The 15,312-nt window shown below is 43.5% G+C and overlaps 2 protein-coding genes across 2 annotated transcripts; both read left to right on the forward strand.

The window, feature by feature from the left end:
- The first annotated feature begins 874 nt into the window (after positions 1-874).
- Positions 875-2,218, forward strand: LOC119798274 (keratinocyte proline-rich protein-like). The gene has a single exon (XM_038307646.1). The coding sequence runs from the start codon at positions 875-877 to the stop codon at positions 2,216-2,218; it is 1,344 nt and encodes a 447-aa protein (XP_038163574.1).
- Positions 2,219-5,929: 3,711 nt separating this feature from the next.
- Positions 5,930-12,440, forward strand: hjv (hemojuvelin BMP co-receptor). Its single transcript, XM_038307645.1, has 4 exons — positions 5,930-6,127; positions 8,974-9,072; positions 9,514-10,025; positions 11,461-12,440. The coding sequence occupies exons 2-4, from the start codon at positions 8,991-8,993 to the stop codon at positions 12,076-12,078; spliced, it is 1,212 nt and encodes a 403-aa protein (XP_038163573.1). The 5' UTR covers positions 5,930-6,127; positions 8,974-8,990; the 3' UTR covers positions 12,079-12,440.
- Positions 12,441-15,312: the final 2,872 nt, after the last annotated feature.

Raw genomic sequence — 15,312 nt, forward strand, 5'->3', positions numbered from 1 at the left:
TCTGCAGGGACAGTTCAGCAGTAAAGAGGGAGACCAACACGTCCTCCTTAAAGCAGCACTAACTTCCTGTTGATGTAAACCACAGAAACTCATTTATTATCAGCATAGTGTTCTAACTGCCAGACGGCGAATCCCATCGCTGAGTTTTAACTTTTCCTAAAGCCAAACGTTCAACGTGTTAAAAAAGGCAACATGCTGGTAGGAGAAACTTTCTTTCCAAATAAATTAGAATCTGAGAAGGTTTAAAATTCTGACAGACGAGGAGAAGAAGACTGACCGTCTGCGGATCCTGTCCTTCAGCAACACCTGCTGTCTCCTGTCCTCCAGGACGACGGCGCCGGGCCGCGACCCCTGGGCCGGGGAGGCCGGGACGAGTGCAATATTGGAGGGAGGGGACATGACAACAGTGCACCGCATCCCGGACCTGCCCGCCCCCGGGAGAAAACAGAACCAGCATCCTGAAACAAAGTCCAGATCAGACTGGACCAGAACCAGAACTTCAAACTGGACTGGACCTTCTCTATTCTAAACATGAACAGGTGACCTTCTGCTACCAGAACCTCCTCAGAACCTCACCGTGTTCTGCAGACCCATTCATTCAGTCTGATGAGCTCAGATTATAATCCTGGATGATCAGTGACTTCAGATTAAACAGTTAAACCTTCCACTCAGTTTATAAACTCAAGCTTTACAACCTGGAAGGTGGAACCCAGTAAAGCAGCTTTAGGTTCTGAGACGCTTCATGGGAATCTTAAATCACGTTTCAGAGGTGCATCATCGACATTAAACCAATTTATCAAACTTTCTGCTTTCAGAAAAAAGCTCCAGGATTTAGAAGAACAATAATCCCAAACTAAGAGAGTTTAATCCAAGGATGCAGCAGTGGAAAACGAGGCCGGATCCAAACCCAGTAAAAGGTTCTGCTTTCTGCTCCGCTTCACCATACAGAACCAGCCATGCAGAACCAGCCATGCAGAACCAGCCATGCAGAAGCAGCCATGCAGAACCAGCCATGCAGAACCAACCATGCAGAACCAGCCATGCAGAACCAACCATGCAGAACCAGCCATGCAGAACCAGCCATGCAGAACCAGCCATGCAGAACCAGCCATGCAGAACCAACCATGCAGAACCAGCCATGCAGAACCAGCCATGCAGAACCAGCCATGCAGAACCAGCCATGCAGAACCAGCCATGCAGAAGCAGCCATGCAGAAGCAGCCATGCAGAACCAACCATGCAGAACCAACCATGCAGAACCAGCCATGCAGAACCAGCCATGCAGAACCAACCATGCAGAACCAGCCATGCAGAACCAGCCATGCAGAACCAGCCATGCAGAACCAGCCATGCAGAACCAACCATGCAGAACCAACCATGCAGAACCAGCCATGCAGAACCAGCCATGCAGAACCAGCCATGCAGAACCAGCCATGCAGAAGCAGCCATGCAGAAGCAGCCATGCAGAACCAACCATGCAGAACCAGCCATGCAGAACCAACCATGCAGAACCAGCCATGCAGAACCAGCCATGCAGAACCAACCATGCAGAACCAGCCATGCAGAACCAACCATGCAGAACCAGCCATGCAGAACCAGCCATGCAGAACCAGCCATGCAGAAGCAGCCATGCAGAAGCAGCCATGCAGAAGCAGCCATGCAGAACCAACCATGCAGAACCAGCCATGCAGAACCAACCATGCAGAACCAGCCATGCAGAACCAGCCATGCAGAACCAACCATGCAGAACCAGCCATGCAGAAGCAGCCATGCAGAACCAGCCATGCAGAAGCAGCCATGCAGAACCAACCATGCAGAACCAGCCATGCAGAACCAGCCATGCAGAACCAACCATGCAGAACCAGCCATGCAGAAGCAGCCATGCAGAACCAACCATGCAGAACCAGCCATGCAGAAGCAGCCATGCAGAACCAGCCATGCAGAACCAGCCATGCAGAACCAGCCATGCAGAACCAGCCATGCAGAACCAACCATGCAGAACCAGCCATGCAGAACCAACCATGCAGAACCAGCCATGCAGAACCAGCCATGCAGAACCAACCATGCAGAACCAGCCATGCAGAACCAACCATGCAGAACCAGCCATGCAGAACCAGCCATGCAGAACCAGCCATGCAGAACCAGCCATGCAGAACCAGCCATGCAGAACCAGCCATGCAGAAAATCTGCTGGAAAATGTCCAAATTTCAAAAATTTAGTTTCATAAATGAATCAGGCTCAGATCCATTTAACAGATTAGATTATGTTTACATTAATTCATGGATTTTTATCCTGACTTTGATTTAAAAAAAACAACCTTCTGCTGCAGACGTTTATTTTAGATATTGATAATTTTTTTGTTACTAAGCAGAAAAATTTATAAAAAAAAACAATATTTTTGTTCTGCTCTCAGCTTTAATAGAAAAACTATATTTTAATTAATTTAATTTTTGTTAGTTGTGCGAGTAATAAATCTTTTATATTTCCTCCTCAGACCAGCTGACCCGAAGTGTTCAGATTTGGTCTAAATCTTCTTTTCCTTTTTACTAATTTCAAAAAGGAAAACTTTAAAAAACTACAAATGTCTCCAGATTTATTATATAGAAAATCTGAACATAGAACAGGATGAAATCCTCACCTCCGTCCTGCAGCCGCGTCCCTCTGTCCCTCCAGCCATCTGCAGAGGCTCTCAGACCTTCATCCTGGTTTTATCTTCCTCTGCCTCCTCCCACCTCTGAACACCAACAAAGACCCCGAGAGCTGCTCACTGAGGCGTGGAGGGGCCCCGGTCTAAGGGACATTAACCTGTTCAGCTCTGCAGGGCCGACCGGCGTTTCTAATATGCAAACTTTATGAAAACAAATAAAAAAACTAAAGCTAAAGATTTGAGATGAAAACAGCTGGAGCTGCTTCACCTGCAGAAGAATTCCAGCTGCAGGTGGAAGATCGCCTGATGGCGTTTCTTTGCTGCCCTCTGCTGCCTGTTCTGAGGTATTACATAACACCTTTAAAGTTCCCCATCCCCCTCAGTGATCAGCAATTATTGTTTAATAGGGTGTGAATTCAATTCTATTCAGTTTATTTCTATGGCTCCAATTCACATCATGTCATCTCAGGTCACTTTCCAGTTCACCAGATCATCCAGTCAGATTGATTCAAAGTTTTCTATCTAAGGAAAACCAGCTGATTGCATCGACTCATTGACTCTTCAGCAATCCCTCACACTAAGCATGCTTGTAGCGACAGTGGAGAGGAAAAACTCCCTTTGAACAGGAAGAAACCTCCAGCAGAACCAGGCTCAGTGTGAGCGGCCATCTGCTGAGGCCCACTGGGGTTCAAGGAGGTAAATATGACAAGTTTAACTGCAGATAAATCCAGCAGATCTAAAGCTCACCTTTTTCTCTCCAGTCTAAATAGTTACCCGGTATCATAGAAAAAAACACAAATTAAAATAAGATCCCACAGAAACACCACAGATATGGAGTCATTTATAAAGTTACCAAATTAAATAGTAGAGGCAGTTTTGGGTCAATTATAATTGACTCGAATATAATGAAGAAATAGTTTTAATATTTCAAAGTCATATAATCATTCATGCATTATTAACTATCATTTTTTTTAATTTGCTAATTAAAAAATGTAATTTTTCAAACTTGTTAATTGAATATTTAGTTAGCAAATTAAATATTTATCTTTCGATTAAAAATTTGAGTTTCTATCCAAAAGTTTGCAAATTAAATATATATATGTTTTTAAAGTAATAATTAGCTTTTAAACTTTAGTTTTAGTTTCTGAGGTAATATGGTGAAGGATCAGCAACCAGCATCAGCCACCGGTTCCAGATTCCTCTTTTATTTCGCCTCTTTCTCTGAGCCTCCCTGAAATCCACGTTTGTGTCGCCAATTAGCCTCACCTGCACTCGATCGGACCGAGCCACAATTAAACAGGTAAAAAAAAACATAAACATGAATATAATTATTCATCTAATTTACAAACTCATCTACATAATGAAAGAGTCTGCAAAATAAACAATGTGATACAAGATAACAACATAAAAAGTTACTTTAAAGAAAAACAAAGTATTACTCGGTGAGTAAATAAAATAAATACTATTATACTTTGAAACTAAATAAAAAAGTTCAACCAATAGTCCAGAAGTAGCATCTTTAAGCTAAACATATAAATAAATGGAAACGGCAACTGAAAGCAAACATCAAACAAACGGGAAGTGAAGCAAAGCTGCAAAATTATGTTTAAATTTAAGCTTATAGATAAAAAAACAAGTGAATAAATAATTGGTGAACACAAACTGAACCACTTTGTTTCATAGTTGTAGATTAATTTCTCATTTCACAAAGTAAATATATATTTCTAAATCAAATATTTCACCAACTAAATATATAGCTGATAAATATTTAACTACTATCAGCAGAAGCAGCTTCTGTCCATCATCCTGTGATGGAGAGACTCAACCGTTTCTATCGCTGATTCCTCTCTACATGTCCAGACTTTTACTAATAGATCTGCATCAACACCGCCAACCAGATAGTAGAACAGGATTCTATAAACAGAGCAGCACCCCCCCCCCCCCCCCCCCCTTCACCTCCTTACTGCTGAAATGAAATCCTGGTTCACCTCCTGCACCGAGGAAGAGATCTCCTTAGTAAGAACCAAATCAGTTTGATCAAAGTTTCTCTCTTTCAATAGTTCCTCCAGCAACCCCCCATCCCCCCCCCCCCCCCCGGAAGATCCTCCGTCCCCCCCCCCTCCTCCAGTAGTTCCTCCCCTCCAATAGTTCCTCCGTCCCTCAGTTCAAAATGACTAAAAGTTGTTTTTAATTCTCGAAAATGATCGGGGTCTTTTTTGAACAGAAGTGATAAAGACGTGCATGAGAAAAGGCAATTCTCATTGTATTATATTTGTTCTACATCATGTCAACCATAAATCCAGAAGATTTCAGACCTCTGGCTACATTAGATCCAGAGCTGCAGGGCTTTGAACCAGCGTCTCCAAAAATCTCCAAATTGTTCCAAATGTTTTCACTTTGCTTTCCTATTTGATAAGGAGAATAACACTAAAACATTTTGATGGCCACAAAACATTTATGAAGCAATTCTTTTTCACTATTTTCACAATCATTGTATATATCAAAATGTAGAATTTTTACACCTTTAATAACATAAAAATCTATAAAATATATTAAAACTGCTGCTTTTTAAGCTAAAATAAGCCCCACTGCCTTTTCTGAGCTACATTTATCTTTTTTAGCCTTAAACATTGTAATAAAACAAAATCATCCTCCTTTCATAAGAGTTATGTTACTGCGCACTAACCCAGGTCTGCTGACCAGGAACCTTAGAGGGGACGGGGCCCTCTCTATCGAGGCCCCTACACTGAAAAAATAATGCATCCAGATTTTTCTTAATCATATTGTTTTATGTCCAACCCTGCTAACATGAAACTATTGTCTTAAAGTAACTAAATGTGTTTAATTAAATGCTGAAAATGGTTGCATATTTTTTTCAGTGCATCATGCAGCACTCAGCACATTAGACAGGCCCTAAAAACGTATCTTTACACATCAGCTTTTAACACAATTTTACTTATTTTTTACTTAATTTCTCTCCATTATTACTGATTTGATCTATTTATTGATGTGATTTTATACGTTGTTGTTAAATGTTTAGCTTATAAACACATTGTAAGTTCTCTCTGTTTTTTATCTTTGATGTTCAGCACTTTGGTTGCTGTTAAAACACTTTATAAATAAACCTTAAACATAAAGTTGATCAGGAAGTAAAACTTCATAAAAAGTGTGAGCTCCAGACAGAGTTAAGCTCCCTGGAGGTCAGAAATAGAAACCAACTGCTGCAGAGAGTCTGTGTGTGTGTGGGGTGGGGGGGGACAGTTGTCGGGCAGCAGGTGGTGGTTGAGGATTTATTTAGACGTCCAAACCTCGCAGTCAGCTGTGAAGCAACACGAGGCTCAGGCAGGACCTGCTGGGACCTGAAGGACCTGCAGATCCCACCACCCGTCCAGACGAGAAGGTTGCTGCGTTTTCCTCTGGCTGAACGTTCCTCCAAACCACCGGAGCTGATGGAAGGACTCTGATCCACGATCGGCTGGAGGTAAAACAAACACTGAAGGTTTGGAGGTAAAAGTTTCCTGCAGGACAGAACGTGCTTAGAACCTCCATGTGTTCCTCAGATTCAGTAATACTCATCCTCACTGAGGCTCTTTCTAACATCATCATCTGTAGTTGGATCTTTCTGTAATAATTCCATAATATTAAATAGATAAAGGTTTGTTTCTTATAGAGTCTGAAACAGTGAGACGCCGTATGTTTCCTATTTCTGCAGAGGGACCAAGCTGCAGGATTTAATTTACTGATTAATCTCAATTAGAGCTGAAAACGAGGAGCTTCATCCAAATGATTTGTTTCTGGTTTCAGAAACATTTAAACCTTAAAAATCAAACATCTTATCTTTCAGCTGCTCTGCTGAGAAATTCATCAATAATTACAAATACAGACGGATATCTGATGGAGGTTCCTCTGTGGTCAGATGAACTTCAGAGTGTTTAACCAATGGCAGCAGAGCATCACTCTAAGCCCCGCCCCCTGCACGCTGATGTTTGGTTTGTTAGAAATAAAGGCAACAGGCAAACAGACAAAAGTCCATGTTTCAACACAGAGAGCCGAACGCCTCCAAAGATCCCAGAACAAACATGTCCTCCCGTCCAGCAGGCGGAGAGCGTCACTGAACCTGAACACCTGAAGAGAAGCAAAGGTTCATCAGCTCAGACACAGCAGGAAGCTCATTTTGAAGGTTCAGATGTTGATGCGTCTCTCACATCACTATCAACATTTTCACAACAGTTACGAGCAACCAGAACAAACCTGCTGCTTCCTCTGAAGGAAGTATTCAGTCAGTCAGTCCGTCAGCAGATGAAGCCAGACAGCTTTGACTGGTTTCTAATTCCACCGTTTATCCTGGAAACGATTTCTAATGCTGAGAAAGTTAGAATTTTATGACACCAACTGAAAATACCGAAGGCAGCACTTCATTTTCACACACTTAGTTAAACTTTACCGTTTTTAGTGGAATTCAGTTTGAATGTGTCTGTTTTTACATTTTTACAGCATTTGCTCTTTGAAATTTTGCAAAAGGTGCAAAACTAAAAATACATCGACCCCCCCCCCTCTGTGGAGACATCACTGTAAACAATCCTGCAGAACATGTTGGGAATAAAGATACAACATTTATAGTCAGGGGCGCCGTATGGGGGGGGAGTTAGGAAGATTCTAGGGGCCCTTGAGTGAGGGGGGGCCCCAAAAGAAGAAAAAAAGATTTGTCCCACTATACTTTCCAAATTTAAAAAGAAAATCCCAAAGTGAAATAAATACTTTTTGTGTTCTGCCTGATTTTAAAGCAGTAAACAGCAAAACCAAGCATGAATATATTGACCTCTCCTGCATCGCAGCATTTCTCCCCGTCTGTCGCCGGCAGTTTGCTCGTACCGGGGCTAAAGCGCCACACATGCGTCATTTTAAATAGTGATAATGAATGAAACACATCAATGCATCTCTACAGCAGTTTAAAAGCTTACATACATTTTTTCTTGGTGAGGCCCAATATCAGTGTCTTTCATGGGACCCCAAATTCTGGGCAGCGCCCCTGTTTTTATAGCGTTACTGTGACGTTCTTCTCTGTCACTTTTATCTCAATCACAGCCAACGTCTTATTTTACAAATCAGCGAGGAAAGTATCTTCTTGAGAAGCGAGCTCAGGCTAACCGCACCGTGACGTCACTGCTGGCAGAAGGGAGGGGTTACTATATTTGAGCAAAATGGCCGCTCCCAGACTCAGTGATCGCCATGAAATTTATGGTTTAATTTTTTTACTGATTAACGCTAAATTCATAAAATCACAGCAAACGTATTAGTTTTAGAAATCGCATTTAATTGGGAATGTGAACGACCGCAGAGAACGAATGTTCTGTATGAACAAAGGACCAGAAATGTCACACTTTGGACAAAGAAGGTGGTTATAGAGGGGCGTGAAGGAAAACATCTACGTTAAGAAAGAAAAACCAACCTTAAACGGGGTGGGGGGCTCAGATTCCAGGTTTCAAAAACCTTCAATGCAGCGATAGAGTTGATTCCTTCCCGCTATCATCGCAGCTCCAACCTCTTTACAGCAGAACAGAAGACCTCCCCTGTTCATCCAGGCCAACTATTCCCTCTAACGCCCCCCCTTTCAGAGGCATAGACAGGTATGGAGCATTGCAGGCTAACAAAGAAGCCAAACGACCCCCATTCCAAAGGGGGGGACCCGTTCATCCGTTTCTATTTACATGTTTTCTAAAAAAAAAAAAACATAAAGGAAAAAAAATCCTGGAACTCATGGAGATCACTGATCTGCTGCAGCTTTCCACTCCTCATGGATTTAGGATAATCTGAAGAATATCGTAAATCCTGATGGATTAACCTGGAGAGTAAAGTCAGGAAGTGAACGGTTGCTATGGTGAGGAGGGGCAGCCCACAGCATCATTCATAAAACTGTCACAGTTAAAAATCTACGTTTTGTCACAAAGAGCGTCTATCGGCCACACATTCAAACAGCCCCGGGTTGCCATTCTATGATAGAATCTCTATAGAAACAAGCTAGGTGATAAAGATCCTGACGAGAACTATTCAGGAGTCCATCTCTGGTGAACAAAGATGGAGTCACTGATCTCCTGACTGTCCGTCTCTTGAGATGCTTCTCCTTCCTGTTAGAGAACATCTGATGAGTTCAGAGGAAGCAGAGGCCTCCATCATGGATGGAATCATCTGAGGAGCTTCAGTTAATTCAGAGGATGATGAGCTCACTGTAAACAGACCAGCAGTTCCTAATAATCACATAGATCCACCAATGATAGGCCGGGGGGGGCAGTGATGTTCCTGGATGTGAACCTTTCTGTCTCCTTTCAGACTGCTGCTCACCACTGATGGAGATACGGGTCACGCTGTTACCATGGAAACACTGCATCCAACTGACCCTGCTGCTGGTTCAGCTGAGCTTACCTGAAGGTACACACCCCCACCCAGGCACTCAGCTACGCCCAAACTCTTTGAATCAATCTGACTGGATGATCTGGTGAACTGGAAAGTGACCTGAGATGACATGATGTGAATTGAAGCTATAGAAATAAACTGAATAGAATTGAACAGTGGAACACTGTATGTTTGTTGTCAAGTAAATTTTAATATATGAAAATTAAAATGGTTTGAATATTCGTCTTGACTATTACTGTTGCCACCGTCTGTATTAGAGGGGTGGCCACAGGGGTGGCCAGTGATGGGCTTAGGGTGGCCATGGCCACCCCTGGCCCCCCATCTTGCTCCGCCCCTGGTCTTGTCCAGAGGAGGGCGCTCTTCTGTGTTGGCAACTGAATCTGTGGTGAGGCTTTAAAGCTGCTATTAAAACATGTTCTACTTATTTAGTTTGATCAAATAAAACTGTCTCCTCAGCTGGAGCTTCCTGTCGGATCCTTCGCTGCAACTCTGAGTTTGTTGCTGCAACGGTCCACCTGAGCAGCAGCGGTGCAGAAGCTCTTGGCAAGGACTCAGCAAACTCAGCCTACTGCAGTGCCCTGCGCTCCTACAGCATGTGCACCAAGAGGATGGCGCGACCATGTCGAGGAGACCTAGCTTACCACTCTGCAGTTCAGGGTATTGAGGACCTGCTCATCCAGCACCGCTGCCCCCGAGCGGGGCCAACAGCCCAGCCTCGGCCCCAGGCACAGGGCACGGTGTCCGGAGACACCTGCCTCTATGAGAAGAACCACTTCCGCAGGGAGGGCCAGATGCCAGAGTACCTGTACTGCAGTATCTTCGGAGATCCACATATTCGAACATTTAATAATGACTTCCAGACGTGTGCTGTGTCGGGGGCGTGGCCTCTCATAGACAATGACTACCTGTATGTACAGGTCACCAGCTTGCCAGCTAAGGATGGGATGTTCTCTACAGTCATCACTAAGGTGAGCTAAAGTTTAGCTCTAGTTCTGCTACCTGAGGGGGGGATGCATTGTGCTCGGTGCATCAACCCCCCCAGAAACAGCCTGTGAAGAGGAATCACAGCTCTATGGCAAGCTGCGTTTCTATTTATTCAATATCTTTGATTCACAGCATCATATCTGCCCATAGTTCACAGCTACAATGCACTAGTTATACATTTCGTCAGTCTGGCTCAACATTCTATGGACTTTTATACTGCAGTTATATTAATAAACCACCAAGTGAGACTTTTGGACAAATGGCAGAAGCATTAGTCCTATTAGTAGAAAAAATGCTAAACTCGTCCTTAAAAGATCCCAGCCAGTTGGTCACTCCTCTACAACTCTGTTGTTATAGAAGATTAAAAAAAAACAATGTGTAAAAACTTACTGATACACATCATGAATTCACTTCAAAAATGTGTTATTGATCCCAAAGGAAAATTAAATGTTGCTCTAACTCTTAGGGATTTTTTTCATGCAGTTGTATACATCATTAGCTGCAGACGATACGGTCTGGGGGGTTAAATCTGTTACCTAGCTACCTATATTAACTTGTTTAGTTTAGTCATGCTAGAACGGTTCCTCACTGCTATCCACTATGCTGCAGCTCTCAAGGCGGGAATTACTCAAACAAAAATGGCGGCGCGTTCATGACATGCAGGAGCTTATGTGCCTGCATAGCGTCCTCCACCCAAATTTCAATGAGAGCCTCGGTCTCGCCATCAGCCCAGGTCGCACTACGCTCTTTTGATGCCATTTATTGTTGATAAGCTGAGAAGGAGTTTTTGTTACGAAAAGGTGAAGAGATCAAAGCCGGACATGGTAGAAAATGAGTCAGCTGACTGTAAATAGGAGATGATGGTCTGCTCATTTGTTAGCAGATAATCGAGGCGTAGATGAACTGGTACTAGATGTAGCGAGGTCTGGTTGTTTCTGGCACGGTCCGGTTCAGATGTGTTCTATTTACACTCATCAGTTCTATCGGTTACCGTTTCTAAAGGGAATGAAGCCTAAGAATCCTTTAATGGGAGCAACAGTTCATTTAGATATTTAACTAGTAGATCCATCCATCCATCCATCCATGATATCAAGCATGATCGTGTGACCCATGTGTAGCACATTCATGTAGATGTAGCATTAGCATTAGAAGCTATTAGCTGTGGTTGGTTTAGCGTGTTTTATAGTCTCTATTCATTAGGCTGCCTGCTTGTGAGTCTCTGGTTGTTAGAGATGTGGTGTTGATAGCAAGACAGACTAATGTCATCAATCCAGGAACAAAATCATGCTTTACAGAGAAGCACCTGGACAGTAAGGTCAACCAAACTAAAGCTGAGTTGAATTCTGACTGAGTTTGTTTTATTTCTGTCTCTTCCATCCATGATTCATCTGGTTCCTCTGTGGTTCTGTCTCCATGCAGATTACCGTCATCTTTAAGAGCTGGCGTCAGTGCACCGACCAGCAGCTGTACCAGGCAGAGCTGGACAACGTTCCCGCTGCTTTCGCAGACGGCTCAGTGTGGAGCGCTGAGCGCCGCGGTGTCCGCATCCTGACGGTGAGAACCGACAGTCCCGGGTGGCACGCCGAGATCCAAGCAGCTTACATCGGCACGCTGATGGTGATCCGACACAGTGGCCGTTCACTCAGCCTGTCGATCCGCTCGCCCCGCGGCATCGTGGAGGCCTTCGACCCAGATCACGACCTGCAGCTCTGCATGTGGGGCTGCCCCGCCTCCCAGAGGGTGAACACCCTCCACCCCCCAGCGCTGGATTCTCTAGCAGCAGCCGCTATTAGAGCGGAGGCTCATTGTGCTGCGCTCCTTCCTACTCAAGACATCTACTATCACGCATGCGTGTTTGACCTGATCTCCAGTGGAGACCTGAACTCCAGTAGAGCCGCGGTCAGTGCACTGCAGGACGCCCGAAACATGATCAGCAACAGGCAGGGCGTCCACCTACTTCCTGTTGCGGCTGCAGGACAAACGCAACTGAAGATCCTGCTGCTGCTAGGCATGCTGGGAATTCAAGGCGGGGCCTGAATGGACCTGGATCTTTTATGAAACACAACCTGCAACTGAGCTGAGAAAAATGGGATGATTTCATCACAGTGAGAGAGGTGAAGAGTTGCTAGGAGGTGAATAAGAGGAAAAGTTACGCATTTTTCCAGCTTTAGGCAAAACGTAAACATCCCTGGAGCTGCAACAGGAAACCTCCTCTGGGGAGTCGCTCATCTGCTGCACATCAAGATGATTTACTGTTTAATGGTTGGGCGGAGGGTGGGGGGGGCAAAGGATCCGTATTTATTACTGATTCATCATTAAAAAGTCATGTTATTCTTAGTCTGTCATAAGTCATTACTTCCAGTAACACGTGTTATTCTTCCTCCCTCCTCTGGGTATGTATCTGCAGGAGGGGAAAACGTTTCCGTCTGAACCAGATCTAACCTGAACTAGAGACTCTTCCAAAGGTGTATGACTGTTGGTTCTGGGCCTCTGCTGATGTTGGGACCACAAACGGAAGCATCAAGTAAACGTTTAAGGAAACAGTTTAGACTGTGTAGCTGCTATTAATCAAGAAAAAATTGACTGTAAATCTATTTTGATAATTTCAGAGATTTAGTTTAAAATTTGCATTGAATTATTTAATTCAGAATGTTAGCATAAAGCAAAGGAAAAGAGCTAACCTCTATTGTTCAGCTATGTTTTGTATCTAATGGAAAAAACATATAACCTCCCTTCACTAAAATGTCTTGGTTCAGGAAAACTCAAAAACTAAGAAGCTCTAACTGGGAAAGAGGTTATCATGTCTTCCAGCAGCCAAAGGCTATAGCAGTATGACCTGAGGATAACCTAAGCCAATCTCACTATGAGCTTTATCAATAAGAAAGAGCTTTTTGCAGCTGTCTGAGATGTTTTATCTGTGGGGAGATCTCTCTGCTTGTCACGTCTTGGCCGTGGTTTAGAGGACCAAAATGCAGAAGCAGAGAGGCTGAGGTGAATTCTTCTGAAGGCTAGCAGCTAGCTGACCCATGGGACTGGAGGCGTCAGGCTGACCCGCCGGAGAGGGAGTGGCCTTTTTTCCCCGGCGGAGGCTCCTATGCCTGGAAGAAGCAGATGGGAGGGAAGGTCCAACAGCTGGAGATGGTGGTGGTACAGGATCAGAGGTTATAGACTGCGTGGGAATGTCATGGAGTGATGGTTTGGGCGGTGGAGGTCTATTAAAAATCTGAGAAAAGGCATCCTGTATATTCCACTCTGCTAAAGCAATGTAACCAGTCTTTAGGAAAAAGTCATGGAAGTCAGGAAACTTCTCCAGTTTCTCCTTTACTAACTTAGCTGCACTCACCCGCTTCCAAGGTGGGCTGATGAGAGGTAGGCTGTCCAATGTGGATATTAAGAGAGAAAGGAAGTTTCTTATTGGGTTTGCCTCTGCGGGGTCCATGTTTTGGTTGGTTCCTTCTGTCACGTCTTGGTTGTGGTTTAAAGGACCCAAATGCAGAGGCTGAGGTGATATTCTTGTAGTTTTAATGGTAACACAAACAATAGGGGGCAAAATCCAAAAATCCAACTTAAATGTTACACAGAGCAGAACAATGGAGACATCAGGGGGAAAAAAGCACAAGGAGCCAGGGAGAGACGAGGCGAGAAGACAACAGCAACGAGGAACCAGCAACAACAAGGAACCATCAAGGAGTGAAAGCAGAGGGAGAGTATATATAGCTGACTGAGACAAAGGCAGGGCTAACGAGCAGACAAGGAGCAGGTGTGAGGAGACAACGAGGGAGGGGAAAGGATATGGAAGTAAATATGTGCCATCAGAATTTGAATAGAAAATACCTCTGAAATTTGAATGTTGTATATTAGTGCTTACTTTTTCAGTATTAAAATAAATTCAGAATATATTTTTAACCTAAAAAAAATTCAATGTCATTATTTGTACATTAAAAAAAAATTCAGTGTATTTTTTTTTCACATGGTTGCAATTTTCAGTTATTAAAAGAATTCACATTCCTATTTCAAAGTGATAAAAATTTCAATATACATATTTTTCACAGTTTAAATTTTCAGTGTTAAAAAATTCAGCATATAAAAAATTCAACTTTTCAAAATTCAAATGCAATATTTTCGTTGTCCTCCAATTCAACTTGCTCAAATTCACTGTCTCAAATTCAGCGTCTAAAAATTCGCTGTAAAAATGGCCAAGGTTACTTCAGGTCACAGACATTAGCAATGGATGTCCGATTCCAACATCCACCTAATCACGTGACACAACCGTCATATTGAAGAAGTACCAGTATCACCCAGGCTGGCGACCATGGAGGCGAACTCAAACCCAGCGGTGAGTTTAATGCTTTCATATTTCTGTAGTATATTTTATTTTGCGCATGAAGTTTGATACATTATCTTAAAGCCTGATTTAAAACACTGGTTTGGGCCGTTGTTAATCTTACACCGTGTAGTGCCGGCATATTACCCCCCTCCCCCCACCCAATTTCCCCCGTTTTATTTCAAAAAGAAATACCACTTGCGCCTAGAAAGTCTAGAATCTTTAAAGAGAACTGATGGGTGGTGACTTTCTGGGTTGTTTGTATGTTGTCTTAGGTGAGACTGAGACAGGCAGTCGATGCCTACTGTGCTCTTCTCCCATTAAAATTGTAGAAACTATATCAAGCACAAATAAATCTACAATTTGGTAGGTAACTGGTATTTTGAATGATGTTGTAATGACAAAGAATTTCTTAATTAATTCATAAATGAAGTCACCTAACAATACAGTAGCTGATCAGAGTGGAGCCGGAACTGTTCACAGCCCCTCTTTGAAGCACACAAGGCAGCCATATTAGCTTACTACATTAGCGGTAGCATCTCCTGAAAAATTACGACTTTACTAAGACTGCCTGGAGAAGTGGTATTTCTTTTTGAAATAAAACGGGGGAAATCGGGTGGGTGGGGGGGGGGGGGGGGTGCTCGGAGGTAGCGAGAAGTAATATGCCGGCACTACACGGTGTAAGATTAACAACGGCCCAAACCAGTGTTTTAAATCAGGCTTTAAGATAATGTATCAAACTTCATGCGCAAAATAAAATATACTACAGAAATATGAAAGCATTAAACTCACCGCTGGGTTTGAGTTCGCCTCCATGGTCGCCAGCCTGGGTGATACTGGTACTTCTTCAATATGACGGTTGTGTCACGTGATTAGGTGGATGTTGGAATCGGACATCCATTGCTAATGTCTGTGACCTGAAGTAACCTTGGCCATTTTTACAGCGA

Source organism: Cyprinodon tularosa, unplaced genomic scaffold (assembly GCF_016077235.1).
Source record: "Cyprinodon tularosa strain WSP-4 unplaced genomic scaffold, ASM1607723v1 ctg618, whole genome shotgun sequence".
In the NCBI taxonomy this organism is placed as follows: Eukaryota; Metazoa; Chordata; class Actinopteri; order Cyprinodontiformes; family Cyprinodontidae; genus Cyprinodon; species Cyprinodon tularosa.

Coding starts and splice junctions, on each gene's coding strand:
- LOC119798274 (XM_038307646.1), top strand. CDS start 875: ATGCAGCAGTGGAAAACGAGGCCGGATCCAAACCCAGTAAAAGGTTCT.
- hjv (XM_038307645.1), top strand. CDS start 8,991: ATGGAGATACGGGTCACGCTGTTACCATGGAAACACTGCATCCAACTG. Junction 9,073..9,513: donor TCAGCTGAGCTTACCTGAAG/GTACACACCCCC, acceptor CTGTCTCCTCAG/CTGGAGCTTCCTGTCGGATC. Junction 10,026..11,460: donor TCTCTACAGTCATCACTAAG/GTGAGCTAAAGT, acceptor GTCTCCATGCAG/ATTACCGTCATCTTTAAGAG.